Below are 15913 nucleotides of genomic sequence, written 5' to 3'. Positions count from 1 at the left end.
TTCACTATTTCTCCACTCATTTATTCAGGTTTTTCTTTTAATTTATTACCCGTCTGTGGATTGTACTTAGGTCTTGTTATAAATCAGCCTCTGGAAAGACTAAATTTAGATACAATAGTGGCCCAATTTCTGTAAGTATTGAATCATTCATATTGGGTCCATCTGATTTACATCCCTTTCACTGAAATCTTAAGAGCTAATCTAACCTACATTTACAAGACTTGGAATCTTGATACAGTTCTAAATTGTCACAAACTGAAAAGAGAACCAGTTTATTAAGGTCTTGAACCAGGTTGATAAAATCTGGTGGTGAATTGATCAACAACACAGAGCATTTAATTTTGTCTGGGGCTGCAATCAATGTTGTGACCCAACAGAAATCTGTCTTTAGAGTACATTTTTTGCTTGAACCAGTTAAAATGAGCATTTCACCCTAAATTTAAAATGTTTATTGCCTGTTTTTCATATCTAGGTCACATTGTTTATGTCTTGCTAGAGTTAATACTCCTCCTGTGTGCTTATTTTCCATTAGTGACAGGTAAAAAAACAGAAAAATTGGTCATTTGGTAATTTTATCCATATGGACTTTGGTCCAGACCAAGATTTTGTCGACAAATACCCAGCAGATTGCCATGGAATTGGGTATGGATATCCGTGGTCCCAGGAGACTGGTTCCTAATGATTTTGGCAATCCTTGACTACTCATCTAATGCCACCATCAGCTCAAAAAAGTCTACATTTACACAAGAAGTATCTAATGATCAAGACTGTCAAATGGGCAGATTGCCATGCAATTTAGTGCACACTCTTCTCAATTTGGACACACAGTAGGCTTACCTCCAGTCCCTCAGGCCAAAATATCAGGATCTTACCTTGGATATTAATTATGTTATTTGCTTTTTTTGTTATTTATACCACTTGTAGAACAGACGTAACTTTTAACATTTTTGATAAATCTAATACTTTTGTAATATTGAAAATGCATACATTTTCGGAGCATATTTCAGAAAATACTTCAGTTCTTTTTTCTGGAGTAAACAACTGAATTTAATAGGGGTGTTTCATAAATGGGAAACATAGTAACACTGTTTGTACATAAAAAAAAAAAGAAAGAAAGAAAAAGAAATCTTGGCTGCATCCAGCTATTTGTTTTTATCTGACCACAGGACCTCACTGACATCACAGGCAACACTTTGACCAAGCAGCAGGGATACAATCATGGCATGTCAAATTCAGCCCTGATATGCTTCAGCAGCTACATCACCACATGCTTCCTCCAGTGCTTGTATAAAGGAGGAGGCATTGGCTCATGGGGATTGCATTCATATACCTTCCAACTTTTATTCCTTAAGCCTTGATTGCTAACTGAAAAGCAGCAGGTGTTTGCCCATGTGAGGAGTTGGTGGTGTAATTGGCAGGCTGAACTTAGCATTTTGAATGGCAGTGATTTCCATTTTAACACATGAGATTCTGTCAGTAAAGACTGTGCTGAAAAGGTAGATCTCAGAGGAGTTTTGGTCATTATGTCTAAAATGATACTGTCAGAGTATGCAATTGACAAAAGCTGTAAGTGATATTGCATAGTCATTCTGTACAGATATACAGCCATGGTGTCAAAACAAAGAAAAAAATAAAATAAAAAATAAACACACAAAATTACACTGAATAATTTAGAAACACTTGGCTTATTTACCATAATCCAGGAAAAACTGCTTGTATTGAACTGATATTATTACAAAAATGGAGCAACTTTCATTTGACTTCTTAAAAACCGTAATCTGACTGCTACAAATTTAGGGACTGTCCCTAAAAATGAGCTATGTGGTGTTACAACAAGCTGAACTGTTGGAAACATAACTTTTAGATATGTTTGAAATAAACTGAATCATTAAATGTACAATTCACTACTTGCACACACGCCTTTCAGTGCATTTTCGGGAAGAACAGGACATCACATGGAAACTGACAATAGAACATTTAATGACAGGTATCAACTAACACATGCAGGGTGTGATAAAAGCAGAATGCATACATGATGTAAACGGCTGTCAACCTCACAGTTAAGATGAAACCACGAACATGTGCATTACATGTGTGATAAGGCTCTTACATATGCCGGTGCCTCTTCAGCTTACATTTATGTATGAACTCTGATCCACCCAATTTAATATTTTCCCTAGAGGGCAAAATCCAGGGGAGGAAGATGTTAATACCTGTCACCTGAGCAGGCTGCCACAGTCAAAGCAAAACTTTACCAGTTCAAATTAAAGCTTCGGTGGTGCAAATCATACAAATACTGACAATACTGTACCGCTCCCATATCCTAACAACCACAGGGGAACCGTACATGATAGAGTTGTGGAGATGGGTGAAATTAATGGGTGTGTTCGGCTGCAGAAGAGCTGCTTCTTGACATGAGGCGGATTACAGGGTGCAACAGTGCATTCTAGTGGCCAACAGGAAAATCACAGGAACTGTTGGAAAAATATGCTCTGCTTGTGATATTTTTGTGGGGCTTTCATCTGTAGTTTGCATTATGGAAAATGTTATAAAAACTGATCCAAAATTCTGCAGATGATCTTGATGTGTAGCAGAAAACTGACCTGGGACCTATTAATTTCTTATGCTACAGGTTGAGATAAAGCTTCTTTAAGAGAGCCTGTTTCCTTTGTGATGTGGGCAAACATCACAAGAGGCTTCCCATATTATTAACACTAGATTACTTAATAATGTTTCACCACTGCTGCTGAGCTAAACTTACAGAACCCATTGATAATGCCAGTGGTGCAGTGCTATTCTACAAGAGAGGCTCATGAAAAGAGACTACGAAAAATACTGAGATGAGATTTGGGGTGTGTGGCGTAGAAGATATGAGTATATTGTATATGAGAGATATATACACTATTTATAGCTGTGTCCATCCATGCAGAAAAAACAATCCCAAACTCAGAGGCAGAGGCACACACATACCTGCACACATGGTCACTGCACACATTCACTAGAAAACGCTCAGCCATTCATGCACAGAGCCCTTCTCACATATCATGCACCTGTGCACACACATTCACATTAAATTACTTGAATTCAGATGCACTCATGCAGGAGGGCACACACAAACACCCAGCTGCATGTGTACAGGTATTTTAGTGTGTGTGTGTGAGGATGCACACGTGAGAGCTCACTGTCTAAAAACAATACATAAATCAGAGGAACAATGGCGGCAGTCAATGGTGTGCATGGTGATGCAGCCATGAGGGCCCTACAGTATGCTGCCAACAGGCCATGATCTCACTCTGCCAGGAAGGAAACCCATATCGCTGAAGATATTTATTCTTTGAGGAATTATATTTAGCCATGCTAGCAGTGTGGTCTGAGGATTGGCAGTGTCTGTCTGTTCATCTACCACTTTGGTCCAGACTGAAATATCTCAATGGATATTATTAAAAGGATTTCCATGAAATTTTGTACAGACTTTCATGCTCCAGAAGATCAATCATAGTGACTTGAGAGTAAGAGCAATTTTTTGTCATAAGCACAGTAAGCTTTCTTGTACGATGAAAATCTTTCTTTGTCGTCCACTCGGAATACTCTGATCTTTTGTGATCCTCTCAAACTTACATGTCAAACATTTTCACCCATCCTGTGAATTATCTCAACATGCAGTACATAATTCGGCACTTTTGTACAAATATTCACGGGTTTCCTAGTGTGTCTTCATGACTTTGGAGATATTTTTCTGCTAGTGACACTAGGACTAGCAAGGTTGTTTTTGTTTGAAATGTCATACTATTCGATAATTATTGGATGGATTGGCATGAAATCTAATATTCAAACAAACTTTTTCTGTCTTGCCGACATCAGGCCAAAATTTTTAGTCACAATACTTTGGAGATGGTTTATTATCCCCAGCTACATGATGTTTAGTGCTAATTAGCAAATGCATGCTAACAGGATAAGCTAAGATGATGAACATAGCAAACTGTTACACCTGCTCAACATCAGCATGTTAGTTGTAACTATATTAGCGTGCTGATATTAGTATTTAGCTTTAAACACCGCTGCGCCACTAGCCACTAGTTACTAGCATGGCTTTAGACTCTTAATCTTATTAATACTGCTGCTCTTATTAAGAGTTTCATATTAACGTTTCTGCTGACAGACCAAACTTAAAGGACTTTCACACATTTTTTTATACTCTGAACTTTTCTTGTCTTCACATACTGTCAAAATTTTTCTTGTATTGTCAGTTTATTTAAAGGACTATTAAAAGATTTCTCTGTGTTACTTTAGGATTCTTGACAGGCAGAAATATCTTTTTTTGCATTATTTCACCTAGTGTAGCAATGTTGTTTCTGAACGCAGATGCCTTACTTATATATATTGTGTCAAAATAGTGTTCCTCTCCCTTTTTCCATTCTGTTGTGCTCTGTGGCTGGATTAAGTCAGGTTGTGGTTAGGTATCATAAGGACAGCTGTTTAGGGTAAGCATCAGAGGTCAGCCATCACAGAAAACAACTGGTTGGGGTTAGTTAGACGCTTGGTCTCAGGTTAAAGTAAGGGGAAAGCTAAATCATTGGAGAAACAGACTTGGGCATGACAGTGTGCAGTTTTGTCTACAATCAACTTGTGCAGGATGACCACTAAGATTCATCTTCTGAGGAGGATATTAGCCAGATGTGGCATGTTGTTTCTCATTAGTGGAATGCAGCTCACTGCACTTTTTTTTGCCCCCCCCCCAAAATACTCTCAAATACTCTGCCTTGACTTTGTGTGTGACAGCTGGAGATGAGCACTCAGTTAAGTGGAAGAAAATAAATCAAAGCACTTGCCATCTTTTTTTGACGATTTGTCTAATTCTTGTCTGGTATGTCCACCGAGGGGGAGGGGTTTGGGGGTGGGTTAGAGAGAGACAGAGAGAAAGTGTGTGTTTGGACCAGCTGCACAGCAAATCTGTTTATTCTGCACAATTTGGCATCAAACACAACAGACTGCTGAGTGCCTGCTACTGCTTGTGGTGCCCCATTAAAATGGAATTTATTGCTGCCTTAAGAGCAACCCCGAATTACACATTTTTCCCTCTCTGCTCCGTCCTCCTTCCTCCCTCTCTCTCTCTTTCTCATTTGCACTTTTTCTTTTTCTCCAACTATGGTGATGGTAGTGGTGTGGGCATTTTTTCCTCCTCCTTCTAGCAGCAGCATCTGCCAAACAAGTCATCAGAATGGCTCATTACAGACCAGGTATGGTAGACATGCCCACCTTCCTGTCAGCCATCACTGTCATCTCCTCTGCCACCTGTGAGTGGCGCTCAAATATCAAACCGATGAGAGCCTGGACTGTCCTGTGAATGTGGGGGCATCTTACACAACTATCATTCAGTATACCCCTGCATTTTTAGCACATTCAGGCCTTCACATTCCCCTCACAGGGGCCAGTCACATGGTTGAAAGGTGTGCTATTTGCACATGTAAGAAGACATTGTGTTGCTGGCAGACAGCCTATGTATTGTGGGTATTTTTAGAAGATGTTTTAAAGTCACACCTGTATTTCAGTTACATTCAGATGTCCGAGACCGAAATAATCAAGTCCCTGCTTAAGCTTTAGGACATATAACATGATCAGCCTGACAACCTGTTACCCATTTAGTTGACACTCATAACCAGACTTTGAGCTTATGCTGTAAAGAGAGCGTGAACTCAGGGGCCCACATCTCGCTCCATAAATCTCCTCAGCCAATGATAAATTCATATTTAATGACCGTGGCCATCGTCTGGGAAGGAGGAGCATTCTTTCATTATTGCCTCTTTCCCCTGCTGCTTGGTCGAGATAATTGATTTCTCTGTGGTAACAAGGTATCGACCACGCATGGTAGCCGACTAAGACGGCAGTTCGATCCAACGGAGGGGAGGAGAGGGAGCCGGAGGGGGGGAGTGTGAGAGGGCAAGAGCACTGAAAGCCAAAAAGCCAGTTTAGAAAAAAAAGAAAACCTCACAGGAGGGTGTAGATTGGACAATGACTCTTGTCTTGTTTTTCAGGGTTTTTAAAGGCAGAGCATAGTTTTGTATTTCAGCGTTGTATGTTTAATTCACCAAATGGAAAGCATATTGATCACACAATCTGTCACATAATTCACTGAAAACAGTGTCAGTAACAAATCTGGAGGACCACTTTTCAAGCGCATGCTTAGCCTGCTAAGTAGGCAGCATGTTGGTCGTGGTTGCCGTGTTTATAAATTCGCAGCGTTACGCTTTTGTTCCCTGAACCTCACTAACTGCTCCTTCTCTGATCCACCAGTAAGTCTTGTGAGCAGAAATGCCCTCTAGCTAGTGACGGAATATGTAAAACAGTGTAACACTAGACAAGTAGTCAGCCGAAACATGCAAAAACCATTTGTCTGGTGGTTAACGTGGCTTTTTAGTTTAACAAACGTATTGATTAGGTACATGATCAGATGGGTGGATTTGACTGGCAGTTATTGAGCTGGCATCTCTGAGGTGCTGACATTATTGGCCCTGACCTCGAACAGGCGGTGCTGCAGACACCCGTTACATGCTACACAGCAAGAGCTTGACATGTATAGACTGTATTCTCAATCAATCAATCAATACCAGTGATGACTAAACCTTATGAATTGAATAATGTATTGATTGTATTCAGCTTCCAGAGATGGTAATAGTACTGTTGTTTCTTTTGGCGTCACTGCCTGCAGTTCACTGTATAAATAGAGGAATTAAACAGTGCTGTTGTTGTTGTGTGTTTACCAGCTTACATTGTAATTTATTTAAGAGCTCTTAATTGGACTAGTTACTCATTTGGCCCTCGTTGGTCCCACAGCAGAGTGGAGCTCTATCACAGCACACTGGGGCACGCTGGAATATGGAGCTACAGAGACACACTGTACACAAGCCAGCTGTTTGATGTCTGCAGCCGCTGAGCGTATGCTGCACCGTACAGCATAAATAAACACACAATCCCCCGATGAGAGGGCAGATCGACACACAGGAGACCTTATTTCAGGCTAATGAACTATTAATGTTGATTTGAAATTCAAACATTTTCAGAGGGTCTTCTCTGCAGTCATTCACGGCTCCATGTGCGCGAGACGGCGAGAGAGAAAGGAAGCGAGAACGCACTAATTTGGATGAACTTTGCACGCCGTATTTTCATTCCACCCCACCCCACCGAACAGCTGGGCTTAGATCTCAAAGGGCCTAATGCATTGCTGAGGCGCCGTATTGAATGAGGCCATATAAAATGTATGTCAATGGGTTCAGCCTGAGCTTAGCTCTTTCTCTCTCTCTCTCTCTCCACAGTAACTGTTAATGGAATAACTATAAGATGTATAAATGATCCCTGCTTTAATTCATAATAATGTTGGACCTCATCGCCTGCCCACTCAGCCCAATAGATTATGGAAATAGCTGTAATGACTATTGGAACAATGAGCCAAATTGCATTATCATTCAGTGCCATGTCGGCTTTGGAATAACTGGCGTTGTGCTTTTGCTCTTTCATGGAAGATCTTGAATAATAATGGGCAACATTGAATTTAGACCAGGAAAATGAAGATGAAGAGTGTTGAACATGAATGAACGTGTAAGGCTACATGAATACAGCATTAACATGCTCATAGTTAATAGGGTAACACTAATCCATATCCAGGTGTAAGAGGTTTTTTTTTTTTAATAGGTTGAATTGCTGCTAACAAAGCCCACACAGCCTGTGTCGCCAGCAGGGTCCCTCGCCCACATGCCTATCTCATACATGAACAACACCCACCAAGACAAAAGAACCAGTCTTTTGATGTTTTATTTTTAGCTCAACTGTGGACTTGTGTGATCTCATTTTAGCTAGGACAAAGGTATGAAAATTATCATTTGGTCCACACAAGATCTTGAAAGTAAGTCAGTCAGACAACATTTCATTAGAAAAACAGAGCCATATAATGGAATAAATGTACAAGAAAAAAAATGTATAAAATACATATAAAACAAAGCAGTGTTAAAGGACTCCAACAAACCTAAAACTATGCACATTTCTTACTAGTGGGCAAAACACAGCTAGATTTGGTTTAAATGAGTAAATACTGGTAATTAGTATGAACATCTCTCCTCAGAATAACAAACTTATAGGATTGTCATCACACTAAAATCTGGAGTTTGTAATAGTGGCAGTGCGAGCAGCAGAGAGAAGACATTTTCTCACAGGGAAGGTCGGCTCTTGTGCATTACTGGTGATGTGACTGTACAAGAAAGCTACTGTGGAGTGTGCATGCAAATCAGTGTTAACATTCATAAATTAAAAGAAGCTCCAGATTTTATTTTGTGATGACCACACACATTGGAGTCTCAGATCTTTGGTTTGAGAGAGAGAAAATATTGATTTTAATCATCCTAGCTTGGAGGACTAACTCACAGTACTGGTATTTCTAATGATCTGATGATAACAAAAAGGGGTGTCAGTAACTGACAGGTTATGTGCATAATATACAGTAGATAGTCGTCATTGGTTATGGTTTGCATATCAGAAATGGTGCAACAGCAGCCTCTAGTGGTGTGTATTCCCAAGTAGAAAATACTGTTACTCAGATTGTTAAATACATACAGTGCAAAAAAGCAACATTATTCCCATTCAGTATCAGTGTTTACATTGCAGCAACATTAAAGTATATAAGTCATGATTGCTTTATGTCACATCACACAATCAACATATATATATATATAGAGCAAAATGTTAAGTCAGGAAAACCGTGTCAGTTTCCAAAACAATGAAAAGGCAACCAGAGAAAGAACCAAAAGACGAAGACACACTGGCCAATAAAACGACTTCTTTTCTCTTTGTCCAATCATCTCATGTGTGCTTGTGCATCCCTGTTGCTGTGGTTACAACCACAGGTTCAAAGATGGATAAGCACCAATGACTACATAGCTTAGGGAACATCAATGCCAAGTGTTAATAGAAAATAGTGATCCTTGAATTAGTTAAAAATAGCTGGTTAAACCTCTTATAATCACATAGATTGGGACCACAGTGCTGGCCAGTACTTAATCATTAGTAATCAAAGATATAAAAGCAAACTTAAACACTTGAGCAGGAATCTTTTCAAAGAAAAAAACTGGCAGGAAAGTCTTTGTCAAAACACTTGAGTAAAAAATTCTGATATAAAACTATTACATGCTAAAATTGCACAGTAGTTTTCCCATACAACTATGTGAATATATATATGGTTATTGCAGTAAGTAACCCCAAAGTACAATATGGGCAAGCTTTTTTTTTCTTTTTTAAAAAAAATCTCCTACATTACTTCAGCTGTGGAGAAGCGAAGAAGTTGCCCTGACGGTTAGAGGCAGCTGTTGCTTTGCTCTTGCTCCCAAATCTAAGGAGGGGCAGGGGTGGAGAGGGAAACAGTAATATTATAAGCTTATTAATTGTAATGTTAGCAAACACATTAGGAAGTACAACTGAAGATGAATGTTGAGATGTAAACATGGGAATGCAGTCTTCATATGTGAGCAACTAAGTTAGCTGTATTTGATTGTTGATGACTTGACGCCAAGTTGGATTTTTCTGTTCAAAGCTTAAAATGGATGTGGAGCCGTTGTTTGTAAAATTAATATATAAGCTAAAATATGCTAAAGCTAACTATGCTCATGAGACAGCATAGTATAAAGCATAGTATAAAGACTTCAAACATGGAAAGATAGAATTAAATTAAATTCCTCTGTTACATAAATACATACACATCTAGTACAGTGTCCATGCAGTAATAAATTATAGTAATGTTTTCTTAAAAATCATAATTTCACAGTCCTCTTTAGAGATGAAAAACTGTAAATGAGCTGTAGGAGGAATTTGACTTTTTTTTTTTTTTTGGAGATGATACAGAATCAAGTTTCTTTGTGCAGGGGCTCACAAATTAATGTTGAGCCACTTGTATATAGTTTTTACAGCCATATTAGAGACAGCTATCCAAGATAACTTTATCCAGTATTAACAAATCAATACTAGGCTTGCTCTCAAAGAAAAAGCTGTAGCTGTAGAAGAATTTACATGATAATTTGATATGGCTAATATCATGGATAAGGCTAAATGACATATGAAGACTGCAGATGTGCTTTATTTCAATTTTGTATGTAGCAGAATTACAGAACAGAACTTACATGGTGGTGCTGGAGAGGGTCTGCATCATGCGCTGAGACAGCGAGCTAGAGGAAGGTGTTTTAGCCATCATCTGGTGCTCGGGAGTGGTCACTGGTCCCAGTATGCTCACTACAGATAAATTAAAGATCAGCAGAGTCAGCTCTGTTTTTTATAAATCAACGAGGCTGTATACAGAGGCTAAACAATGACAAACCGTTCAAACACACTGTCTTAATCTTAGGCTGTTAATCTTCATCATGTTTATTTCAGTGTAGCTTTTGGAGATTTACCTTTGTGATCTGGAGTATCAAACTGGTGAGCATTGTCCATGGCTGTATTATCTGGATAGGCAAATTGGCTCCAGTAGCTGGCTGGAATACTGAGCAAACGCTCTATCACCTAGAGACAGAATAAACATTGAAAACCAGTTGTAAAAACCCAGCCCAAAGAACAGAAATAACACAAAATAACCATATACAGCTGAGACTGACAGATTATGTGCAGTATTCCTCTTCATGACATACAAGGAACTTTCCTCACTGATCATTTAAATGAGGGATATTTATATTTATTATTCAGTATATTTAGTGTTGTAAACTGCTCAGGCCAATATGTTGCTTTGCAAGGTCAGTATGTTTTCTGTCACTGTTAAATGTTCATTATTTAGAGGTTTTTGTACACCTATGTGTCAGGCTTATCTCTTAGATAAAGTAACCTGTAGTCTGTGGTGTGTAGAAACACTGTGCCTATGTGTGAGGCTCCTCTGAAGACAACTGCATCATAGAGGCTTTAACTAGCCATAGGAAAAGCTGCACTTGGTACTATCCAGGCTCAGAAAACACCTAAAATATAACCAACATATTTAACTGAATGATGAATTGTAGTGTCTTGTAATGTAATGTCTTGCTTTTTCTTTTAATTGGTATGGATCCTCTTGTGAGTCAGATGTAAAACTTGATTCAGACTGAACTGAATATGTGCTACTTTAGAAACACTGGGCTAGGGTTCATAATGTATTATCACTTCATTCTCATTCATTTTACCCTTGGTTGTCTACTTGTGTCGTGCAGGATGGTCATAGGGTCTGGGTCGGGAACAGCATGACCCACAAGGGTTGGGCCAAAGATCCTGGCCAGGTTGTTCACATCCATTTTGGTATCCACACTCTGAGACACCCTGGGGAAAGAAATTAGTGGGAAATGAAATTTCACAGCCTTTTCAACAGTGCAAGCTGACCTGCACTCCACAGATGTAGATGGGTGACAACATACTTGATTCTGATGTAAAAACAAGATAAAACAAAGCCTTTTTGAAGTGTAATAAATTACTTTTGCAGATGAATCATCAGGCAGGCCAGAGTGTCTCGGTTGGGTTGAGGCAGCTCACTAATAGTCTTGTAAAACATGGCCAGACTGTTGCCGTCATCCTGAATTTCTACAAAAACATTAAGACCAGTCAGTTAATATGCCTGTGTATGGCTGTTCCCTCTATCCAAAAGATTTGCAGCAATCCTCTGCAAGTGATTCTGCAAGTCTCAGAAACTCACCAGCTGCTTCAATGAAGGCTTTGTTGAGGTGGAAGGTGAGCAGTGGCTCTGGAAGGTTTCTGAGGAAGTCTTTGAGGACACCAGTAATGATGTTGATGTCTTCTACTTTGTTAAGTGGAGGCAGAGTCTTTCCTCTAATCAGCTTCTCCTTCAGCTCTTTCACCATGCGCTCAGAGCCAGAGAGTCTGTACAGGCCAACCTGCGGCAAGGAACAGATAAAAGAAACTAAACCTCATTGTCTGGGTCGTCTGTGATACTGTATTACCACTGAATGAGATACCTACTTAGAGAAGGAATTATCTATTATCATTGCTCAAGGGAAAGGATCAGAGCATTAACATGGAGATGACAAGTAAACAAGGACTGTAATGAAGTCTGTCTCACCTCATGTAGGCCTCTGTGTTCAATCTCCTTAATGCAGTAGATAACCAAAGCTGGGATCTTTGGGGAGGTGACTGGAGCAAAGTCAGCCAGGGTGGCCTACATACAAAACACATCAGCTTTTAAGTACATAACATGAAAGTAATAGAAAAGTATAGAATATTATGCAGTGGAAAAGGGTTCATAAAGCAATTAGAAAAATCTACCTCTGTGTTTTTGAGAGGAGTGTTAACAGCTGTGGGATTACAGGGCAAAGGACAGCGCTCTCGACACTCTGGATGGGTCACAACCCTGCAGTCCTGGCAGCGTAGGTACATCTTGCCAAACTTTGTTCTTCTACCACATGGTGCACAGAATTCAGATTTGATCACCTTGGCGATAGAGAAAACAGAGTGTCTGAGTTGAATAGGTTACACTTAAATAAGGGAAACCACCTTGCGAAGCTGACGCAGGTAGATATAAAGTTTAAATCACTGAACTCTGACTACAATAAGTATACAGTCTTACTGTTTTGGGGATGAAGTGGTGCTTCTTTCCTCCACTATTAGCTTTGGGGGTTCGGAGTTGGGCTGGGAAATCTTGAACTGGTGTGCTGGGAGCCTCGCTGGCAGTCTCAGATTGGTCTGTGGTGGTTGTATCACCCCACGCCGGAGCGACTGTAGACACAATCACACCTCAGTCAAATCCCAAAAAGAGTGGAAAAAAACTCAACTGGCAAAAATGAATCAAAATTCAGACCGCACAATGTTTTAGTCAGAATCGTAGTCAATTTTGTTGTTATGTTTCAAAGTTTTTTTTTTTTTTTTTTTTTTTTAAAAGGGGCGTCTACAAAATTCTCACCACTCCTTTTTCTGCTGCGTGTCCAGTATGGCACAGTTTCAATGGTGGAGACAGCCTCGACAGCACCTCCATTTACAGGCACAGTGATGGTAGTTTTGGCCACGATTGACTCATTCATCTGAATCATATAAAGAAAGATATTTAATGCTCTTTTCTTGATTGCCATTTTATTTTTCTGGTATTTATTATATTTTTATAGACCGACTGTTTTGTCAGATGTTAGTGTTATATAGTACATTTAGCTGCAGAGGTCAGCATTACCCTATCTGATGTGCGTCCTGTGGAGCGAGGTTTCTTCATAGCCTGTGGAGGAACCTCAAGGAGTTTTCTGGAAGAACGCTGTGAATTAAAATGTAACTTTTAAAAGGACTTTCTCATTGATTGGCTGATGAGAAATTGTACCAGAAATAGCAAGACAAACTTGTGTTGGTGAATACTAAACATGAGACCACCAACTGCCTTTAAGGCATCACTCACTCGTTTCTGCCGTTTCCGCAGTCTCACAGTCCTCACTGCAGAGGAATCCCAATCCTAAAGGAAAAGTGGAGAAAAGACCATAGTACTTGAAAAGTCAAGTTATTATTGGTGTCCATCACTGAACACTGTTGTCCCACTATTTATCCCTCAAATTGGCAGTTCTTGTTAAGTATATCGGTAAAACACTGTAAAATGGATCATTATACCAGAGAGTCGTCCGTTTGGTCATAGCTGATGTCTGACAGCAAAGAAGCCGACTCATCAATGGTATTTAACCTGTAAGATAGATTAAAGTTAGTATTTAATTTTCTTCTTTTCAAGGTACTTATTGTGTCCATGGCTAGTTACAGAATCACACGGTGCTGTGGTGAAATAGAAAAGCTTTAATATATGAACTAATATTCACATATTAAATTCTGTCTTCTGCAGTGTACTATGCATGAACTATATTAGGAAGGTCTAACCTTCGGCTAGAGTTGAGGTTGCTGTTAGCAGCCTGGGCTGCCTGGGAATGGGCACTGAGGAAGGCCAGGGCCGAGCGCTGCTCCTCGCTCAGGTGAACACTGCTGCCATTGTTCTCTGAAATCAGCAGGTCCCGGATCAGCTGTAGCTGTCGTTCCTGTTAAACCCACAAATCAGAAGTAGGCAAACACAAAAATAGTCACAGCCAGGAATTATGTAGTTATAATGAGCAGTTACTATTTGTTAGATAGCTTGTTTTTTCTTTTCTATATTGCAATATAGAGTATCTCATACACAATAATGCAAGTAAATGAGAGGCGGTGTAACCTGTAAATACTGTTACACTAACCAGCTTCTCATAGACTGTCTCAGCCTTTTGCCGTCTGCGGATTTCCACATCCACTTGGTTGCGAGCATGCTTTAGTTTGACCTCCAAGGCTCCTCTCTCAGTCTCTGCTTTAGCCAGCATCTCTTTACAGGAAACTAGCTCCTCACCAACCCGCAGCCACTTCTTACGACACTCCTCAAAGTTCTCTGCCATCTGGAGGAACTCTGAATAAGACAAACGAATAAAAAAAAATTGTATTGCTGCCGTACACCAACACATCCCTTGTGGTGGTGATGTGTCTTAAGTCCCCAAAAATCCTTTAATTATAGTGGCAATGATGCTAATTACCTTTGGACAGAGCACAAAAAGACAAGAGTGCTCTGCTGTAAAGTGCTGCAGTGCTTTCCTTTTATTTACAATGGAAATGAATTGCATTATCTGTACCATTCACATGTAAATGTTTGCTGCACTGTAGCTCTCAGACTCCACTTACTAAACCAGAAGCTCTGTACCCAGCATTGCCCTGCATTCATCGTTTGTGGTTAATTATTCCTTGCACCAACTAACACATTTTTGGATGGAAACAGTATAAAAACGCATCCAGCTTATTACTACTCCTAACGACAGCACCGTGCCTCAGCAGACTAGTTTGACTACACTAACGCGACACAAGCACTTACAACTCCATTGTGTTTCACTGGCAGACTTCTTGAGAGGTGGGAAATACCAACACAAACTGTGGAAATAACTTACGTGGTTCAATGCCCTCATTCAGACCCTCCACCTGGGTTATGAGACTCTGGAACTGGTTGTACAGGTTCACCGCAGTCGACTCCATCGTGTCTCACTGCAGCTGGGTTAGCTAAAGCCAGATTTAGTTAGATTAGCAGGGTGAACATATGGATGATAATGCTAATGTTACTTATTGTTATTTCGGTGGTGTTTTACACTGTAGTTAACACTGTATGACTACTTAGCCATCAAACTAATGAAACGATAACTAAATTATAGTACGAACAAAACACAACGTAACTTATTTTAATGTTACTTATGTTTAGTAGCAGAATAGCTCACAGGCTTAATAACTAAAATCATGTTACGCCTGTTTTAACGTTTCTGCGCCGGTGATGAAGCTACTGGCACACTGTCGTTAGCATTAGCGTGTTAGTGTTGACACGATCTAACTTCCTATTGTTGGTTTAAAAAAAAAAGAAAGAAAAAGAAACAGGAAAACACGTACCTGTGCAATATTCTTCCTGCTAAAGTGCGGCTGACATGTAATTTACCACCGTCCGGTGTTAAAAGCAGAGGTTAGGTGGTTTATTCCCAGTCCAACTCTAGCTCCAGCTACAGCTCCAGCCCCAGCAGCAGCAGAGCCACACCTGTCTGATAAAGTTTGCACATACTTCTCCAAAGTTCAAAATCAGCGCCGGTTTTCTTCTTCGCCTCGTGGTGGAGCGGTAGACCGGGCGCTCTATCGCCCCCCACACATCCTGAGTTGTAACTGCAGCGGGGTCATGGAAATAAATTTGAGTCACTCAGGAGGTTAGAGGTGTCTCAGCATAATTCACTAGAATATTCAAAACACAGTTATCATTAGTCTTAGAAATACTTGTAGCAAGCAGCATTAACTGAAATCTCACTGTACAATATAAACAAAAATGACTGCAACATTTTATTACTTGATATATCAATCAATAAGTAGGTCAATTAAAAAAAATAATGTATTGATTTTATGTCAT

General features: G+C 39.8%; 1 protein-coding gene across 1 annotated transcript; it reads right to left on the bottom strand.

Moving 5' to 3' along the window:
• Positions 1 to 7790: 7790 nt before the first annotated feature.
• LOC108884023 (rac GTPase-activating protein 1) lies at positions 7791 to 15585 on the bottom strand. The gene is made up of 17 exons (XM_018677630.2): positions 15412 to 15585; positions 14925 to 15033; positions 14193 to 14395; positions 13846 to 14000; positions 13588 to 13657; positions 13382 to 13435; positions 13166 to 13243; positions 12905 to 13022; positions 12572 to 12720; positions 12271 to 12435; positions 12068 to 12163; positions 11684 to 11882; positions 11466 to 11571; positions 11181 to 11313; positions 10428 to 10536; positions 10158 to 10266; positions 7791 to 9373 (listed from the first exon to the last, which is right to left on the bottom strand). The coding sequence occupies exons 2-17, from the start codon at positions 15007 to 15009 to the stop codon at positions 9298 to 9300; spliced, it is 1905 nt and encodes a 634-aa protein (XP_018533146.1). The 5' UTR covers positions 15010 to 15033; positions 15412 to 15585; the 3' UTR covers positions 7791 to 9297.
• Between the last annotated feature and the right edge of the window lie 328 nt (positions 15586 to 15913).

This window comes from Lates calcarifer, linkage group LG12 (assembly GCF_001640805.2).
Source record: "Lates calcarifer isolate ASB-BC8 linkage group LG12, TLL_Latcal_v3, whole genome shotgun sequence".
In the NCBI taxonomy this organism is placed as follows: Eukaryota; Metazoa; Chordata; class Actinopteri; family Centropomidae; genus Lates; species Lates calcarifer.
This window is presented reverse-complemented; position numbering and strand designations above follow the sequence as displayed.